At 31.0% G+C, this 21,767-nt stretch overlaps 1 protein-coding gene across 2 annotated transcripts in view; it reads left to right on the forward strand.

The window, feature by feature from the left end:
- LOC123705317 overlaps nt 1-21,767 on the forward strand; it is a 76,362-nt gene that overhangs the window by 43,090 nt on the left and 11,505 nt on the right. The window contains exon 2 of one of the 2 annotated variants that reach the window (XM_045654057.1): nt 1,810-2,028. The exons of the other annotated variant lie outside the window; for it this stretch is intronic. Within the exon in view, the coding sequence (XP_045510013.1) occupies nt 1,947-2,028 (82 nt within the window). The 5' untranslated portion in view covers nt 1,810-1,946. The remainder of the gene's footprint in view (nt 1-1,809; nt 2,029-21,767) is intronic. 2 annotated transcript variants of the gene reach the window in all.

Below are 21,767 nucleotides of genomic sequence, written 5' to 3' on the forward strand. Positions count from 1 at the left end.
TAAGAAAAAATGTTGTTTTATTAGAAAATGTAGGAATAATGAAGTTGAAAATTTTGTATTTGCTTTGCTGTATAGACTTGCTGTATTTACCTTATATTTTACCAAATTTATAGAATCTAATAAACAAATGCCTACAAATTTATAGACTACTAGGATTTTCGGTCGCATGTTTTAAAGCATTTCATTTCAAACTGGACTTGTTTAAATTTCCTATTTAAAAAAAAAGGTAAAAATAAAAAATCCTGTCTCTCCACGATAAGTACACACCACGTACATAAGCCATCATTTACGCTAGTCAGCTGGAACACAACAATTGTAGTCACCCTATAATCTCTAAGCATCTACAAGGACACTTGTGCGTTCACGTGTGAAGAGCCCTTAGCGGTTTAGTTGACGCAGTATCAATGCTTTGTGCGCTAGTTGCTAGCGCTGGTTACTTTACAGAAAAAAATAATAAATTTTCCGTTGTTGTTGGAAAATTCGAATTCCAACTTGGCATAATTTTCACAAAAAATAATATCTAACGTTCTAATTTTTCTACTTTAATTTTCTAAACGTAAATAAAATGACCAGAAGTCTTGGAAATTCCAATGTGACCTGATACCTACCTCTTAAAAGAGTTTTAGTTATTCTAGAAATAAAAACTGTACTAAACACTTAAACAGTATCCATACGTCTGTGTGCTACAAACACAGGCTAAAGTATAATATATTACTTACGTTAAAAAAATGTACAATTTATTCCAACGTGTTATCTACTATTTAGTATCATATAAAATAGCATCTCTATATCATACATAATAATCATACCATAAAAAGTTTTTTCTGTATCACAATGCAGATTTTGTCACATGTATGTTTGTTTCATCCGCGATGCGTGCAATGGAACGCAAGTGACATTTAAAATAGGTCGAATTATAGAATTATATTATCTGTATTCTGTAGGTAGAATTAACATGCGCAAGCATAGATAATATTAAGATTATAGTTATTTATACTACAAGAATGACCGGAATGGTTCGTCTGCTTTCAGTCAGCATCAAACAGTTTTACGATACATTGTTTTAAATACGTTGTGTTTAACAGATTTCCAAGGAAACTGGGATTCTTTGTAAACTTATAAATAACTCTGGATACGCAGAATTTTAGTAGTAATTATTTGTATTACTTTGTAATTTAAATGTGACAATTTCTCATCTCAGCTTCATAAAATAATTTTATTAATTATTATTAATTAATTCAATCAAAAACGTTGGCTTTCGGTGAAGTTTTAGAGCCAATGAAAAAATTACCTCTAAATTTTCTAATTTAAAAATGTGCATTTTACTTTAAATTTCGTTTTTGAAACTAGCTCAACACGAAAATTTTTATGTAAGCCTACCTTAATTGCAATTTAGATAAATTATGCAAACAGTAATTGTCGACCTTTTGCTTCGTTAACGATGCTTCGCCTCACAATCATAAAGCCTAACTTAAATATTTTTCACTACAATGAAAATTGAATGTTCAATTGTTGAACGATAAAAAAGCTTACAATGCCTACAAGAAAGTATTTCTGAAACATTTATATTATATCCTATGAATAAAATATACCACATCTTATATTAAACGTATTCATTTTAATACCCCAATTTCCATTCATCCAATGCATTATGTTCTCGACAATGTCGTTAGTCTCACATTTTATATTCAGAACGTTTTTCTTGGTTGGCGGGAAAATTTGACAGCCGTAACTTTTTCTTTCTTGGTTATGGTAACGAGTGTTGCCAGTGTCGAGCCGTAACTTGATACATCGTTCTTTTTTTTTCAGAAAATAAATCATGGCAAACGATCGGAGCAATGGGACACTTAAACGTGCAACGAACAAATTTAAACTGAAGTCACATTGCAAATAATGCTAAGTTATAAGGGGTGATATTGTGTAGTGATGGATGAATAATCGCGGTGATGGGGTGTGGCCAGAGTAAAATAAATTTGTACCCGAGGCGGAACAAAAACGGTGGGAAAGGAAATAGTGCCAAAAAATCAGGTGAGATAGACGTTTCAATTCGATTTAAATAACAATTCTAACATTTTTATTGCAAAATTTTATTGCACTGTTGTTTACTATTTACAAATAAACAATTTTGGCACTTAACTTTATGCTTGTTTATATTTATCTATTAAAAGTATAAATAATTTATTTTACTCACATTTAAATAAATAGCTACTAATCAAACACCGATTTCAATAAAATAACACATCATTTAACATTTCTATAATAACAAAATATACAGTCGAGATGAGACCCTACTCATTTATGATGCCTACATTATCGCGTGATTGGCGCCACGCAGATATAGTCTGTGACGCGAATCTCGATTATATAGATTTCCCTCCTTTTTAATCGGTTAATGCCCAACTTAACTGTCAAATAGTAATAATGACAATGGTTGAAATAATAAAGTAATAGGTTTTAATTATCGATAGGTACTTACTTTATAAACTTTAAAATGTAAGTCGATACTTGTAATGAAGTCTGACCCATATAATATATATTTTTTACTTTTTAAACTTTTTGATTACAGTGTATTTAAATCGTTCTACCGATTCGCGCCGTAACTATTTCGAATTTTCAAATCGAATAAAAACGTATTTTTTAATCGTTTTCGCATGGTTTTGTAGTGATACTTTTTTAAATAATTTATATTTTTGGTTTTTAAAATTACTTAAAAATCGTAGATACTTTTTACACGTCTAAACCACTAAACTCACAACTGTCGCTCTTCTTCCGCCATTTTGTGTTTTGCCATGCCATGAAATATTACTCAATAATAGGTAATAAAATAATATTATACTTACTAAGCTTACATAATATATCATAATATGTTTAGTTAAAATATAAATGAATAATAAACATGTCAAAATATTTATAGGTACATTATACTTACTGAGTAAAACCATCATGCAAAAACTAAATTAGTTCAACTAGACTGATTTGGTCTAAATTTAACAAATTTAAAGCTTTTGATCTACTTTTCATCCATATACGCGAATAAATTTCCGGACTGTAGGTTATACTCAAAGAGGAAAAATTTTAATATACCTAACATATTTAAATTTTAATAAATAACTCCGATATTTTCTCTTTCTACCATTGAAACTGCACTACTGTTCTCGAATTTAATAAAACAGAAGCGAGAATAAAAAGATTTTCCAAGGAGAGCTTTATTTTCTTTAAACAAAGCCGTCTTTGTTGTGGGAAATAACAAAATTGTATTGTGAATATAAGCCGAGGCATAGAGGACAGAAAAAGTTGCCCTACTAAAATATTTTGAAACAAATGTTAGAACTTTTTCGTGCTCACAATAAATACTTTTTTCTTGTTGTAATTACATCAAAACATTTAATTGAAATCTTACCGTCTAATATTCTAAATTACAAACAAAAACCTAATTATTATTAATGTCAATGTCGCCTAATTTCGGTCAGAAACCAAGTCAGATACCCTACTCAGATAGTTGTCAACTAAAAATATTAACCAATAAATAAATACATAAATAGATTAGTTTATATCCATAACTATAACTACCAATTACTTATTTTGTTTATTTTAATGAACTGTTATTTTGCCAAACAACTTTACTAGGTACTTTTCCTTATAAATGTTATGAAAAAGCGAAGCGAAGCGCGACCGGGTCACAAGTACCTTTCAAAGAGAGGTAAACCCTTGTAGATTTTAAGATAGTAGTTTATTTTATAAGTCACGTACTGTGATAACACATGTTGATAACCGTGTGAAAGTACCTGTTTGGTGGATTTTTATTATATAACCTGCTTGGTTATGAAACGGGTGGCTTATCAAATATTTTTTCAATATCTAATGTATTTGAAAGAATTTTTCAATATCTATTCAATATACTTAAATAATTTCATAAATTCTTGTGTTTGCTTGACCGATTCTCATGTCCGAATCTTCCTATTGCTCCTGTGACGTGTTTTCTCTCCATTGTCTGAGCCTTAATAATAACGTCTCTAACTCTTTTTTATTCTTTTTTTTTATGGTTTTCCAATTTCAGCTCAATTAAAAAATTATTATTAAATATTTCGCTTTTTTTGCCGCTTGGTTGCCTGGCAGAGATCACTGCTTAGTGATAAGGCCGCCAATTGTAATACGTCCTTCTCGTTCCATATATCTCCTTTTTATTGTTTTTTGTTATATAATGGTTGTATTACAATAAAGTGTGATAAATAAATAAAACGTCAAAAAAATAATCTAAATTGATCGAGCCGTTCTCGAGTTTTACGCTTAGCAACATTTTTCGAGGTTCATTTTTATTTTATAGATTTGCTCGTTATTTAAATAATTATAAATGTATTAATGGATCTAACATTTTTTTTCCTTAAACTTTTTTTATCTGTCTCTACCATAGACTTATTAACATACTTCATGGCTCCAACCTTGGCTCCAACACTACATAGAGTATAGAATATAGTCTATAGAAGGTATAGACGTCTCACCAAACGTGCGTTAAAATATTCATGAGGGATCGCAGAGGAATCTAGACACGCGGCAGCGTGTCAAGCCGAGTTCAAGCGAAGAGAACTGGCGAGCAGCAGCCGTGTGTATATTTACACGAACCATTTCGAGCCACTTTTCACCCCCTTATAACTCGAAAACTATTTAAGTTATATAAACCAAATTTGGTACATATCAAGAGGACCTCAAGATAAACAAGAACCTTAAATTTCATAAATACAGATTAAACAGTTGCGTAGATATTAATATCCAAAAATCGCAATTTTTAAGACTGACTGACTTATAGACATATACAAAACCTAACCCACTTCCAGATGACCTAGAAAGTTCAAATTTTGTAATCAACTAGGTAATAGTGAGTGTACAAAGGAAAAAATCAGAAAATACTGAATTTATTTGTATTTAATTTTTTTTTCAATGACATAAATTTTGTTTGTATGGAAAAATGGAAAAGTTTAAAAAAAAAGAAAATAGTATATTCACCTTACTAGTCTTAAAAAATAGATCAAAACTAATCAGTGGCCGAAAAAAATTTTGAAATCCATCAATAAATGACTGAGATATAGATTATTGAAGTTTACAATATATTTTAGGACGAAACATCTGTAGATTCGAAGCGCCTCTGACATCACACTCACTCGCGCTAGTATCGCTAGGGCGGATTACTTCGATTGCATGATTTCTTTATTCAAAACTGTTATTAAACGTAAAATAAAAGAAAATTGTAATAAAAATATTGCCTTTATTGCTCATACAGTTAAAAATAATATATAATTTTACATATTCACATTTATTTATTCTTTATTTATGAGTGTTTAGTTTAGTTTTAATTTCAGTGTAAATAAATAAATAAATAAATAAAATCTTTATTTTGCTTTAAACATGGTATTCAATGGTGATACAATTATATTAATAAAGCACAAACATGTTTAGCCAATACAAGCATGCAAAAATAATTACCATAAATGGTGTAATGGAAGAAGGCTTCGTCGAAGGTCGAAATGATTTAATTTGCGTAAAATAATATGAGTGAAACATGCGCGTTTAGAGTAAAATTTCAAGATCGCGTCATGGCAATACCGTAACGTCATGGAGTAAGGCGACGATTCTTCTACAACGATCTTTGCATCTTGGTAATAGTGTGTGTACAAATTCACGCTGGATGTTTAGAAAATCATGTAATCTTTTAAACAGAAAACGAGTTTAAAAAATTGCAGATAATGACGGGGCAATGTGCGCTGACATTCATAACATACAAGAAAATATAGAAAATAATACTAAACAAAGCATACAGAGAAACCGCAAGAAAAAAAAATCGTATATAAAAAGTATTATATTTATAAAGTAAATCAAATTTGCAGAGTAATTTTCTGTACAAAAAGTAATGATATCCCACCAAAAACATAAATGTAAAAATTGGAGCCGAGTTCAATCGTTGACTTAATTTGCCAAAAAAAGAAATGAGATCTAAATGTGTGCCAAGTTCTGCAGACAGTCCAGAAATTTATTTACAAAGATGTATTAAGTTCTTAGGTTGACTGAAAACTCAATTGTTTTATTTTCCCTTATAGAACAATATTTATTCCAAAATATAACTTTTTTAATTTGAATAATATAATTATTTTCACAAAGCAAACAACTAATGACCTATTGAACCCCATAATTTGATGAGGCTAGTTTTACATACTGTTTATATTTTGTGAGGTTCTAAAAACTAGCCTCATCAAATTATAGGGTTCAATAGGTCATTAGTTGTTTGCTTTGTGAAAATAATTATATTATTCAAATTAAAAAAGTTATATTTTGGAATAAACATTGTTCTCTAAGGGAAAATAAAACAATTGAGTTTTCAGTCAACCTAAGAACTTAATACATCTTTGTAAATAAATTTCTGGACTGTCTGCAGAACTTGGCACACATTTAGATCTCATTTCTTTTTTTGGCAAATTAAGTCAACGATTGAACTCGGCTCCAATTTTTACATTTATGTTTTTGGTGGGATCCTCTTTACCTCCGACATTCTAACTAAAACTTATTACAGGTTATAAAAGCCTTAGTTTCGTTAGTGAGGGTATTTTTGGATATTATTACTATACTAACTTTCCGCCCGCGGCTTCGCCCGCGTTTTCAAAGAGAACGCAGCATAGTTACCGTTCCCGTGGGATTTTCGGGATAAAACCTATCCTATGTGTTAATCCAAGTTACCCTCTATATGTGTGCTAAATTTCATTGTAATAGGTTCAGTAGTATTTGCGTGAAAGTGTAACAAACACACATACACATCCTTACAAACTTTCGCATTTATAATATTAGTAGGATGGCTATTAAGGCACCAGAAGATGTTTTAGTAATGTTTAGGTTAAAATAATTTATTTAAAAAAGAGATTAGAGCATTTGGCATATCTTTCTTTGATCAGTTTTCTTTAAGAAAAAATAAACTTCATATATTATGATCCAGCAAAAGACGAGAAAAGTAATATTACTTTTCTTATTACTTTACCTATATATTACTTTATATATATTACTTTACCTATATAGGTATATGTTGTTTTGTAAATAAAAAATTTATTTATTACAGTAAATAATTCTTTTTACTTATTGAACCAATAGTTATTATGTCACATGGGACCTAATTACGAAGCTATGCCTGCTTATTAGTATCATTCCAACTTGCTTTTGATCAAAAACAATAATATGACTTATTTCCAAATAAATATTGAGTTTTTCGCAATGAGATATGTAATTGACGTTTTAACAATTAAAAAAATCCGTTATTGTACATATATTGTACGTATAGTACATAATCTATACTAATATTATAAAGCTGAAGAGTTTGTTTGTTTGAACGCGCTAATCTCAGGAACTACAGGTCCGATTTGAAAAATTATTTCGGTGTTAGATAGCCCATTCATCGACCAAGGCTATAAGCTATATAAGCTAAGACCAACAGGAGCGGAGCAATGCGGGTGAAACCGCGCGGCACAGCTAGTATATCTATATAAATGAATGAAATACTACAAATAATTCAAAATTAAACCAGCAAAAGAGCCACTGGAATATAAAATACGCTCAATTTTGTTCACAATATTACCATTTGTATGAAACCGGGCCCTTTTTACTTTGTTTCCGCCCTATTGAATTTTATTAAGACTTCAAAAACTACAATTTGTAAGACGAAAGGCGGATTTTCATTTAGTCGAAAGCTTCATGCTTTCAAATATGTAAAGGTTAGATTTTTTTTAAGTTTTCGAGGAATTATTTTAATATTAATTATAAGATTATAACTGGATTGTGACCTAGATTTGTAGGGTATTTTAATATAGGTCGGATCGACAAAAGAGAATTAGGAATAAATGTAAGTACCTACCCAGTTACCTACTTTAAATTTTTTTATAATAAATAGAAATAAAAGAATGGTAATATAGTGAATGGGCTGGAGATTATTGCAGTTAATTTTTTTATCATTAAAATATATCGTAACTAGCTTACCGCCCGCGGCTTCGCCCGCTTTTTCTAAAACCTAATAAATTATATAGTGAAACCACAGACATAATAATGTATGTCTGTGAGTGAAACCTTCCTCTTGAATCACTCTATCTATTAAAAAAACCACACCAAAATCCGTTGCGTAGTTTTAAAGATTTAAGCATACAAAGGGACATAGGGAAATAGCCCGGACAGAGAAAGCGACTTTGTTTTATACTATGTAGGTAGTGATACCGCATACGCTGCATTACATTTTTTTCGAACATAATTCACGTTTTTAGTAGGCTAAGAAGTTACATTGAGCATTACACGAAATCTCGTAAAAGCATGCCGAATTACTAATTTATGACCTCATTAATTTTTACCATAAATTATCAAAGGTTTTACGGCTCACATAAAAGGGGGATTTCCAATAAATCTGTCAGGGATATAAGTTATTTTAGGTTTTCTAGGTCTATTTGTACATTTTTTAAACTAACTACATATTGCGTTTTGGATATTCTCTATGTACAGATAAGTACATTCGTTGTCAATATTAGATTTTTTATGGGATTTATACAACTGTAACCGATTTATTTTACTAAACAAAAAACAATTAACAACTGTAAAATATAAATTTAAATAAAGTCTAAAGATGTTGAAACAGGATAAAACTTAAAAATAATACTGAATTATATTATTTTTACTGCGTAAAAGAATTTCAAAATACGAACATAATTATGTAAAAATTTCATTTCCCTTTATAACTGTAATTTGTAGACTGAAGAAAGAATTCTATAACAACAAAGAAAGGTTATTTTAAAGAATACAAACAACAAAAAGTCTCAATGTTCGCCCCAGTAACCTAGAAGAAGCTGAGCCAGTTACAATACAAATCTTAGTGGCTCTTATCTTAACCATTAGTAATTCGAGATTATTGAGTATTTATTATTTGTATTCGTAAATTAATTTATTATTTCCTGCATAGGTAACCATAATAACTTTCAACCCCTATTTCTTCTAGGGGTGTTATTTTTGCGACAAAACGAACAAAGTAGTCTTCTATAGATAGAAGACAGACAATTTAACATTTCAAAATTAATAACTTCATTTTCAGCAGATCGAGTATTTTCACAGACGGACAAAAAAATTTTCTTATAAACTTATAAACACCTGAAGTGTTTGTTTGGTTGTTTGAACACGCTTTTCTCTGGAACTACTGGACCGATTACGAAAATTCTTTGATATTTCACCGTTGCATATGTACGTGATACTAGTACCATAGTATTATATGTGTACTACAGGCGAAGCCGGAGTGAATTACTAGTTTAATGTATTAGTACGGATAAGTATTAAAACATATAGTGTCAGGCATTTACTAGAATACCTAAGTGAACTAACTTCCAATATCCTGCATACTTCTGGAGCTTAGTTATTTAGCAATGACGTGATGTAGGTTCCATGGAACATAGTTTGAAAGCCTTTATACAGTTGAATACTAGCTGTGGCCCTGGTTTTGCCGGTAAAAGGTGTATTCTTAAGTAAAATATACCTTTTTAATTTAGATACCTACTTACATTCACATTAACTCAAAATATTTTTTTCAACCTTTATAGACTTTTATTATGAACTGTGCCGCGCGGTTTCACCTTCCTTGAAAACTGGGCTATCTAACACCGAAAGAATTTTTCAAATCGGACCAGTAGTTCCCGAAATTAGAGCGTTCAAACAAACAAACAAACTCTTCAGCTTTATAATACATAATATTAGTATAGATAGCATGTTTAAAATCTAAGTCAAATCGTACAATTTAACAAAATATAAGTTACCTTGTAACCCATATATTCTTCTTTAATAATTTTGCGTATTTTTTATCCGAATCATTTTCTTCTAGTCATTAAAAATCTATTTGATTGTTTACTTCAGACGGTAATTATTATGCGGGCCAAGAGAACAAAAAGTGAAAAATTTATGATTCCAAAGAGAATTAGCCGTAAAATCGTTAATGGTACATTAACATTGTCATAAAATGCCAATTAAATGAGTTCAAGCTGAAAAAATGTTGTTACCGTTACAAAAATATTATTATGACCATTAAAATTTTCCATTGAGTTTTCATTTGAGATGTTTTAAGGTCGGTTTAAATGTGTTTCTGGTTTTCAAATATTTTTTCTATCATTTTTCATATAAATACTTAAGTTTACATGATAGCATTGTTAATAATTCTCAACTCAATTTATACCTAAGGTTTAATAAAAAAAAAATTAGAGGTGTCATTTTAGAGAGAAACAGTTTCGTTACAACTTTTGGTCTTCTTTCTGTCTAGCCCCCTTTCGCAACGTGCGACAAGGAACTTGTTCTAATCTAATTCGAAAGTGGGAAGTCCCATTGCAGAACTCGAAATTTAACTTTTTCTCATTAGAAGTAATGTAATGGACTAAATCTTATATTAATATATTATGTAGGTACTCAATTTAACCACTCAATACAATATCTGAAATGAGTTTGAAACTTACAGATTTGTCAAATCCTCTGACCAGCCTAAAACTATCACTACTCTAACCTTTATTTGACCCTGGGTTTCAACTATATCTCTTTAAAATTTCATCAAAATCAGTGCTGTGGTTTAGCCATGAAAGCGTAGCAAACAGACTTTGAAATTAATATTTTAGCGTAGATTACAGATTGAATTTTTAAATGATGTCAAGATGGCGCCTAAACAGATAAAATTTAAGAAAATTCAGCAATAAAATAATTTACGGCAAACAAATCTATAATTAACACACAGTAAGCAGATGCTCGTAGTTTTTACGAGTCTAATGTTGTACTGATATTTGCAGAACAAACGAAAATGTAGGTAATTACTTAGGTACTATGACTACATCCCCCATGGCTTTCTATATATTACTAGTGGTCCGCCCCGGCTTCGCCCGTGGTACCTACGTGTTTAAACTATCCTATCTCTCAAGTTGGATCGAACTGCACATGGTGTGCGAATTTTATTATAATCGGTAAAGTGATTTAGGAGTCCATAGGACAAACATTGTGACACGAGATTTATATATATTAAGATAAACTCACAAAAATACGTAAAAATAACACAAAAACATGAATCCAAAAATTACAGAGGTTTTTAATTCATTCAAATAATTTTAATTATTATTTATGATTAATATTTATATAGACCGGGAGATATTGACACAAAATTTCGAGTCATTTGTAACAGGATGGCGCGGCGGTTCTACAGGGGTCTTAGTACGCAATGATAAAAAGATTGTGATGTGCGGAAGGTATTTGTCTCACAAAAAAAATGTATCAGAGCTCTGTGCGGTTTGAACCAAAGAGACAGTTGTAGACCTCTGTTTAGTAAATTACGGATCCTTACTTTAACTTGCATGTACATAAGAGAAGTATGTTTATTTGTAAAATATCACCCGGAATACTTTAAGAAGAAAGGAGAAGTAAACTCGCATATGTTGACAAGATACCAAAACAAATTACATTTCCCAACGTGTAGAATCAACAAAGCTAAAAACAGTGTAATATTTATGGCAATTAAAATATATAATAAAATACCGGACAATTTTAAGGAACTACCAGTAAACCTTTTCAAAAATAAACTGACGAACTGGCTAATGGTAAAACAATTTTATGACATTGAAGAATTTATGACTTTGAAGTAGTGTAAACTGAATTGTGTGTGATAAGTGAAGTGTGTAGTGTAAATCGTGTAAATCGTAGTGCGTTCGCGTAATTGTGAAAATTGAATTGTGTGTACATTTAAATAATTAGACTAATTAACTTTCTTTTTTAATATTTGCACACCCAATCAATGGGTAGAATGTATTAGCCACATAACATTGTAATAATTAAAACATCTAGAATCTGTAACTACATTCTTGCAAATAAATATAATTTGAATTTGAATTTGAATTTGAATTTGAATTTGAAAAATGATGGTGTGAACGCTAGTACCCTGTCCGCAACGCATGTCCCTATGTCCCTATTTCCGTGTCCCTATATAATATGTATGCTTAAATCATTTGGATGCAGTTTTTTTAATAGATAGAATGGTTTAAGAGGGAGGTTTTAGTATATAATTTATTAATTTTTATACAAAGAAAGCGAAGCCGCGGGTGGAAAGCTAGTACATAAAGATAACTAAGTTATGTTTATAAGACGTGCTTAATTAGGCCTCAATCTCAAGGGACAGCTTCCTGCCTACAAACTTTAATAAGATTATAATGTCTAATTAGGTGGAATGAAGGTCTTGTTATGTTTTCTTTTCGCGTATATGTGGTGAAAATTTATGAAATATATTTAAAGGTTTTTCAGTTATTTTCATACATATTTTTTTTATTTATCAGCCATAAGTAAGAGCAGTAGTTATGCAGCCTATCACCTATGAATGTTAATAATATTTTGCATTACCAAATAATACAGAAGTACGTACACCCGACGATAAAGTATTTGGTTTTTCTTCACCAGCACTACAATAATAATCAATAATCTTATAAGAAAAAAAAATGCGTTCATCTAATAAAGGAAAATAATAAATATTATGAAAATTCATTAACTAAAAGAAAGAAACACTACTCACGAGATAGATTATTAGATTATTTTTTGAATTTCGGGTCAACCAGGAATAAGCGACTAGTCTATACTAATATTATAAAGCTGAAGAGTTTGTTTGTTGGTTTGAACGCGCTAATCTCAAGAACTACTGGTCCGACTTGAAAAATTATTTCGGTGTTAGAAAGCCCGTTTATCCAGGAAGGCTATAGGCTATATACAATCAAGCTAAGAGCAATAGAAGCGGAGCCACAAGGGTGAAACCACGGAGCGCAGCTAGTTGTTAATAAAACCGACCAATCCACATACTTTATAATATAACTAAAGTCTAAAAGCATCACAGCTGAAGCTCATACATTACACATTAAGCGTAGTTTAAACCGACCCTTAAACTCAATAAAACTACAAAGCCGCTAAAATACCCGCAATTCGCACAAAGAGTGGAATAGTCGAAAAGTGCCCCGAATGGAGACAATGCCCCAGTCTGGGTACTCGTGGGGCCTTTATTTTGTTGAAATATGTGGTAAATTACGATAAAACAACGCTCTTATTGTTTATGAAAAATGTTTTAGTGAGAAAAAAAAGACGGGTTGCACTCCGGGAGTGCCGGCAGAAGTGAAAACTTGATTATTAACGTTTAGCATGTTTGATATTTTGGAATGGTATCCGTCTTACGCATGGAATATAAGGGCTAAAAAAAAAACATCCGTCTTACGCTTTTTCGATCAGGCCACGTGTCCTGGCGCGAGTTTAAGATTTTATACCCAACGCCGCAAGAAGTTTTCACTTCAAAAAAATTCTTTGAATTATGAAATATTGCAAATAGCAAAAATATTTCGTTTGTATATTAATCGAAAGTTAATAAGTTAAAGAAAAGAAAAGAAAGATAAGTTAATTGATAAAATGCTTGCATAGTTAAAAATACATCCTCCTTTAACAAATGTTTTCTTTAATCGTACTTTTCCTAAAGCTAAACGACTAATTAACAGATTTAATCCTAAATTATAAAATCAGATAATTCCAGTGTATAATTCCACCCTACATAAAAAGTAAAACGGCATTTGTAAAGAGTTTAGGTACTTACAAAATGCCAAAAATAAAAATTCCCTCGCTCGGGGATTGCTTTACCTTCTCTTATCTGTGAATATAATAGGTACATATTATGTATCTAATTGCAAACATTTTGGGTAAACCACGGTTATATTTCGGTATAAATGTACTTTCCATTTCTGCTTGGTTATATTTGAAATAATCGCATCATGCTATACCGTCACGTCATGGAGCAAGGCGAAGATATTTATATCTTTGAATCTTAATAAAGCAGTTTCACTTCTGACACGTGTGCTCGGCTTTTTAATAAATAGCCATTCTTTTCATCGTCTTTTCTTTCGTCCGCTAAATGGGAGTAAATTTCGTCTGCTAAAGCTTAACGCTTTTTAGAAAAAATATAATTAACTAGCGGACCGCCCCGGCTTCGCCCGTGGCACATGTTTACGTTTTCTCTCCATAAGAACCATCCTCGTACTTCAAGGAATATTATAAAAAAAAAGCATGTTTTAAAGAATTATCGAAATCGGTCCACCCATTCGTGAACGCGTGATGCCGTGACCAAGGGAAATATGGACTCATTTTAATATATAGAGATGTAAAAATTACATAGGTACCTAACAGATATATAGGTATGTTTAAGCTTAAGAAATAAGAAATACAGGGAATACAGTAATTCGTTTAACCATTTATTAATAAATATGTAGATCATATTCTAAGAACTTCCACAAAATAACATCCGTACTGAATGTAGGTTTATTATGTTTATTTCATCTGTATTTATATAAATCTATTTCCCTTCATCTGTGCAGCCATAATTTTAATACATCACGATGAGAATTTATTCATTACCTAGATTCTATCCATAATGATTTATGAATTACGTGATTTTTTTTTCAATTCTTATCTTGTAGGAGCGAAAAAGATGACGACTACGACTCTACCAATTTTGAAAAACTTATATTATTATCAGACACGTCACCTCTTATGAGATAAATAACTGCGTTAAAAACAACCGACTTCAAACTTGCACTTGCAACATTTACAAATACAGACAAAAATGCTAATAAAATAAAAACTACTGGGCCTATCCGAACAAAATTTTTATGGGACCAATTCGAGACCATCCCGCATCGAAAAAAAAAAGAATCACGTAAATCGGTTCAGAAACCTAGGAGTTATCGGTGTACATAAAAAAAAAAACACACCGGCCGAATTGATAACCTCCTCCTTTTTTTGAAGTCGGTTAAAAATGTATTTCTTTTCCAGAAGATCCACTTTATTTTATTATTTAAGATAATATATTTATAATATTTATCTGAATTGAATATCTGACAGTTTCAGCTTACCGCGGGAACATTAATTTTGACAAAACTCTAAAAGGTGTGAAAATTATAAGGACTCTACTATTATTCATACACATCGCTTATAGTTATTTGAAAGAAAGAAAGAAACATTTATTTATCAAGGACAGCACAACACACACACACACACGTACATCGACATTAAAACAAAAAATTGGTTGTCTGTAAAGTCGGTTTACTGACGATAGTTGAACGTGACAACGATTGTGCTTCTTTGTCGCTCGTTCCGCGCTCTCGCTTGCACTGGAACGCCTCAGAGTGAGGTAACGCCGCATGAGTCATGTTTTTTCGGGCGTGCAGCCGGCTCTATCGAATTATAAGACGTTGTCACGTCAAAAACCGTACATAAAAGTTACCGTTTTTTCTCCTGTTATTCGTTCGTTCTTAGTCTCAGTATCTATTAACACAAAATAAAATCCCGGGCCACAAAAACACCAAAATCCGGTCTACTAACAAATTCACACCCCATCACACAATGGACGGTCCCTTATGTATCTTATGACACAATATTATAGACCCACTTGAGACAAGGGCCTAAACGACATGACAATGTTATTAAAATTCGCTTTTTTATCCATACATATTGTTGAGAAAATAATAATAATTATTATAAACAGTAAAGTTATGGCTGTTTGTTTGTTATGATTGAACTCACAAACTACTCAGTTTAACTGTGGAACTTAAGTATAGTTTAAAAAACTGAAAATCAAGCTTTACTAAGATCATGCAATGATTATATTGTTTCCGATCCTTGCTAATGTTCAAAGACCGTTTTTGTGTGTCAAAATCGAGTCAGGACTTCAGGAGTCGGTTATATACAGGTGATGAAAATTTATAAAATCGTAGTAAGCATACTACAAACACACAAAGCAAAACAAATGTATCAAATATATTGTGCTCTTTTTAATATTGAATAGAGACAAGGTTATAACACCCTATAAGTAGTACCTACCTATTGAACATACAACTTCAATTTTCATTAAATTAATAGAAATGTTCAGTACAATTCAAATATTAATCTTTGACGTCGAATCAGTAATCCATTATTTAAATGTCTCGTCTATTTCCATGTGACCTCTATAAATTGGATCAATATTTGTATAGAGTTCTTATGTTTGTCTGTCGGAACTCGGAACCCAGGTGTTCAATATTGAGGTATTAAGATTGTGAAACCCGCAAATGTCACGGTTGAGTTTTATAGTGTAAGAGCTTTTTAAATTTTAAACTACTTTATTTTTTATTTTAATGATTTTTGTATGATTTATGAAGGATATGTTGCAATTTTTCTTTTTGTGTAGGTATTATATTTTAAATAAGTAGGTATACTTACTACAATTTTTAAGATTGCACAATGAACTTCTAGAAAAAAATAAAAATATATTATATGGAAAAAGTTATGTAAATTCCAATTTACATATTTTTCATTACTTGCATGGCAATGTGCATGATTACAGTGCATTGACACCTCCGACATTTATTCACTAAAATAGTTTTCTTATCTATACTAATATTATAAAGCTGAAGAGTTTGTTTGTTTGAACGCGCTAATCTCGGGAACTACTGGTCCGATTTGAAAAATTCTTTCAGTGTTAGATAGCTCATTTATCGAGGAAGGCTATAGGCTATATATCAACACGCTTCGACCAACGGGAGAGGAGTCACGGGGGTGAAACCGCGCGGAGCAGCTAGTTTATAATATGTAATCGTTAGTTAATTTTGTTTAAGCCCAAGACAAAAAATACGTCCCATGTCCAGGTGACTCGGTAATATGTGGTAATGTCATAATTTTCTAAAAGTGAAGCAATTTTGAAAGTTGATTTAGTAGATTTTGAGTTTATCCATTCAAAACAATAAAATTTGTTTCTCTATCTTTTATTAAAAATAAAAACAAGAGAGAAACTCTTATTTTTTTTTTTAGGTAAAAATTACTCTCGTTAGATAATACAAAAGTACCTTACCTTTAAATTTTTCTTTTTAATTTGATCCAACATAAAAAAAGTATTTTACACATCAGTGTAGATTTCTGATCAATGAAAACTTGACCTAGGCAATGATTAAAAATGCAGGTAATAATTATAAAACGGTAGTAACGTACATTTTCCACGCGACGTAAGCTCTTAAAAACCTGTTACATATTCATAATTTTAAACCGTTTGCATAATGCCTTGAGTATCGTCTGGCTTTCACGAAATAAGATGTTTATAAAATATTTATGTGATTTATAATGAACATGAAACTTGTGGTTACATTTCACTTGCAGTTCTACAAATAAAAGTGATATAAATACTATCTATATTAATATATTATATATGTATTTAAACACTAGGTTGTGCCCCGTGTTTTCACCCGCTTTCCCCCGCTTAGCGTGATGATATACAGCCCATAGCCTTCCTCGATAATTGGTCCTCCTGACAATAGCGCGTTAAAGCAAACAAACAAACTCTCCAGTTTTGAAATATTAGTATTAAAAAAAAACTGCAATGAATGTTAAGTAATTAATAGGTTTTTTTTACAAAAAAGCCTTAATACTTATAAAATATATCGATACCGATCAGATACTTCATTTTATGAAGCAGCTCCTAGACTATTCCAGTAATACGATTAGGGTAGTCGTACAAAAGGCGTTTGATTTCGGCCCCAATATTCTCAGCATATCCTTTATTATACTAATATAATGTTTATCATGGAAATGTCTTCATAGGGCTCTTATTGAGCCCTTTATTCGTATCAATTCTTATTGAGGGTCTTTGACCTCTCTTATAGACCACAAGCTATTGTCATTAGGTTTTTTGAATAGTTATATTGGTGTGTAGAATTTGTTTATAAAAAATGTTGTCGAAAATGTATTTATTGTCATTTTTGATACTGGTATGATTTATTTTATTCATTAAGATTATAGATAAATTTTTTTTTTATTTTTAACTTTATATTAATCGCATTCAAGATGAAAGAACGGATTAAAATTATTAAAAAGTGAACGTACCCATTGCCCATAGGCCCACAGGTTTTGTAATCGTGATTTTTTTTCTAATTTTGTTTTAATATGCACCAAGCTAAGGATAATATAATCCTAAACTAGTAACATCACTAAGACTGCATACATTAAATTTATTATCGCCATGGACTCATTACATACTACACCAAATCTAGTAGGATTATGAAAGCTTTAGGCTCCTGATTATGTCTTGTTAGAATACAGTCAGTAATTATCTAGAGTGTTATATAATACAACAATTAACAACATGGCTTAATAAATGAAATACAGTATAATTTTAAACACCTTTATTTTAAATCTTTTATACCTGCATAATTCCCGTCCTCGTGGGATTTCTGGGATAAAACATATCCTATGTCGTGTTAATCCAAGTTACTGTATGTGTGCTAAGTTTCATAGGTAATATACCTATGCTAAATTTTATAATCGGTTCTGCAGTATTTGCCTGAAATTTATAATATTAGTAGGATAGGATTTGATCACTGAAAAATAGTGTTAAAATGATTTATTAAACTGCACTAATTATTAAAATCAAAAATATAAATAAATAAACAAATAATAAATAAATATTTCAGTACAACTTTCACACACGGCACGATCTGATCCCATACTAAGCTTTCGCTTGTGTTATGGAAACCAGATGGCTGAAAAACATACATTATATATATAATTTTAAATAAATACTTACCTATATAGATAATTAACACACAGACACAGAGCAAACATCTATGTTCATCACACAAATATATGCCCCTGGTGGGGATCAAACCCACGACCTCTGGCTTGGAAGGCAGGACCACTACCAACCAAGCCAACCGGTCGGTCAAATACAATACAAATTAAAAATAAATTAAAACAAGTTAAATAAACACTCTGTACTGCGATGTCCAGATAAAATAAAACAAATATTTGTTGTTTCCCGCCTCTCTACAGATGTTTCCAAAAGCAATTTTAACAAAGGTCCCTCCAATACCAAGTCATTTTTTATTCATTGCACAGCCTCTCATTTTTAAATTTAATTGGGTCGGTCTTAAAATGACTTTTCGAAATAAAATCGAGGTTATTAGTTTCTGAAACTTTATTTTAATTATTTAGAGACATCTGTTTTCTCATTTAGTAAAAGCATTTATGTCGATTATTTATGTTAGAAATTTTGACTGTTTTTAGATAAGTAATAAAGTAATGAAATTCAATTCATTTCATTGGACGAAAATTAATTAAATTTTGGATAAATTTCGATTATTGAAGGTGTCGTTTGAGATATTTTAGATCGAAATTAGGTATCCAAGGTTTCATATAAGAAGATAGTAAGTAAGCACTGAAGCTTTTTGGCCATAAATAAAAAATTACACAATTTGATTCCAAGTGTTTCTCAATAAGTATAATATCTTATATCACAGCTTCCAAAAGTTGTATTTTTCTTACATTATTAACTGACAAATAAAATAAATAGAACAAAATTATAAAACTATCTAATAAACACTTTCATTATACATTTCATGACAATAAAATTCACATGAAACTAAATAATTCTATGTTATTGAAACGGAAAAATAACTTTAAATTACAAAATATATGGAATTCCTGAAAATCTCTTGTTGATATTTCCCACGTGTACATTTGCCGTATTTCTATGAAAAAACAGAAACAAAACTAAACAATATTAAAAATATATTTACTAGAAAAACAATTGCACATTTTCTCGATGAAAATGGCGTTGTTTTATTGGGAAAAACTAATAAATTAATATTTACTGTGTGCATCGAAACATTTTATCTTTTAAGCTGCAATGTTGTTTGATATTTTAATATTTATCATCAAAGCGTGTACAAATGATACTTCATAATTTGATTATCGCAGTTTTCCACTTTTGTATTAAAAATAACCATCGAGGACATAACATATTAATTATATATTGATTCTGGATTAAATATAAGCTTAAAAAAGACACATAATGTTTATTCTAATTAAATAGAGTACCCAGAGTGGTACTCTATTCGTCGTCTCAAAGTTACAGTAACCAACCAATAACACGCTTTTATGGGTGTCAACGTTGTCGTTGTTGTTTGTAGTATACAAAGACGGCCGACTCGCCGGTTGGCTTGGTTGTTAGTGACCCTGCCTTCGAAGCCTCTGGTCGTGGGTTCGGTTCCCACTCGGGGCAAATATTTGTGTAATGAACATAGATGTTTGCTCTGTGTCTGGGTGTTAATTATTATCTATACTATTAGTTTTTATTAAAATTATATAATATATATGTCCGTTTATCAGCCATCTGGTTTCCATAACACAAGTGAGTGAAAATTGTCCCGAATTATTTATTAATTTATTAATTCTTTGTATTTATGATGTGTTAAAACTAAATAAGTTAAAATACTATCAGTCAACAGTTGGCAGATATTTTGTATATAATATTAGTGTAGATGAATGAGCGCTATTTCCTAACCTATTTATTCCTTTTGGATCCCATCATCCATCTCCATCTTGTATGGATAAAACATTCGCAACTGACTTCTTACATTTGTGTATTCGTTCGAGTGAGTGTGACCAGGGGGTATACCATGAGGTCATATAGCAATATTAACTCCAGCGTGGGAAAGAGACGGCGCTAGACGACCTATATAGCGCTGTCCTTTTTTCACACTAGAGTTAATCATGGTACACAAACTAGTTAGACAAATTAGTTCCTACGAACTGGATCTTAAGGAAATTATTATTAATAAGAAAGGTGCCTAGGTTTCATGGTGCGATAACTTCACAAATCACCTTGTTTATGGCTTATGTGATAGGCAGTTAATGGCATGATAAGATGTCATTGAAAGTTTACGACTGCCCGTGACTCGTAAAATATCCAACATTAATTTTAGACAGAGCTTTGTGATTCCATGTTACGTTTAGTTACTGGGGCTTTTTGCTGATTGGTTTTTTCGTGAGGATTATTCGATTTATATGATTAAGTAAGTTGTAGAAAAATAACTAATACAATTTATCCTAAACTGCTGTATACAGTAGGTATTATCATACAATAGTATGACAATTGACTAGTCTTTAAATATTTCTTCTTATTTTAACGGATAACACCAGAGATTTTGAAAACATTATTATATATTTTATCATACGTGATTTTCAATATGTACATAACTTATAGGTACTTACAGTGTCACTCTTAATTTGGCCAGCTTACGTATGATTTTTCTTTTGGAGATTTTCTGACAGCAAAAGAATTATAAATGAATACATCATACAATTACATTTGAACCTTTATACATTGGCCCCTTCTTTAGCAATGAAATATAGGAAAGTAGGTACAGTCGAAAACATGGGCGCGTGTGCCGAGCACACGTGTTAGAAGTGAAACTTCTTTAGCAAGATTCAAAGATACCAAAATCGTCGCCTTACTCCATGATGTGACGGTAAATGACGCGAACTTGAAATTTTGGCGTATTACCCATGATCTCCCTGCTATGACCCACTGGTGGGTCTACGGGTAATATCGGGTAATACGCCGAAATTTTACTCTCAACGCGCCTAAAGAAGTTTTACTTTAAGTTTTACATAACTATTGATTTTAATAGTCCTGCAGTGCTGTCACTGTAGTCTGTAATATTCAAATTACATTTCCAGAATCAGTAATACAATATTTGTTATGTTTTCTCGATAATTGAAATGAAGTATTCCAAGCATAACCCAGATATGAGAGTGTGTCAGCGATTCATTCACATCGGATGAATCATGGGTATTATTTTAGCAAATAATATGTTTTGAGAAGATGATACAATGCAGCTTTATTCATGCATCCGTGGAAT

This window comes from Colias croceus, chromosome 2 (assembly GCF_905220415.1).
Source record: "Colias croceus chromosome 2, ilColCroc2.1".
NCBI classification, from domain to species: Eukaryota; Metazoa; Arthropoda; class Insecta; order Lepidoptera; family Pieridae; genus Colias; species Colias croceus.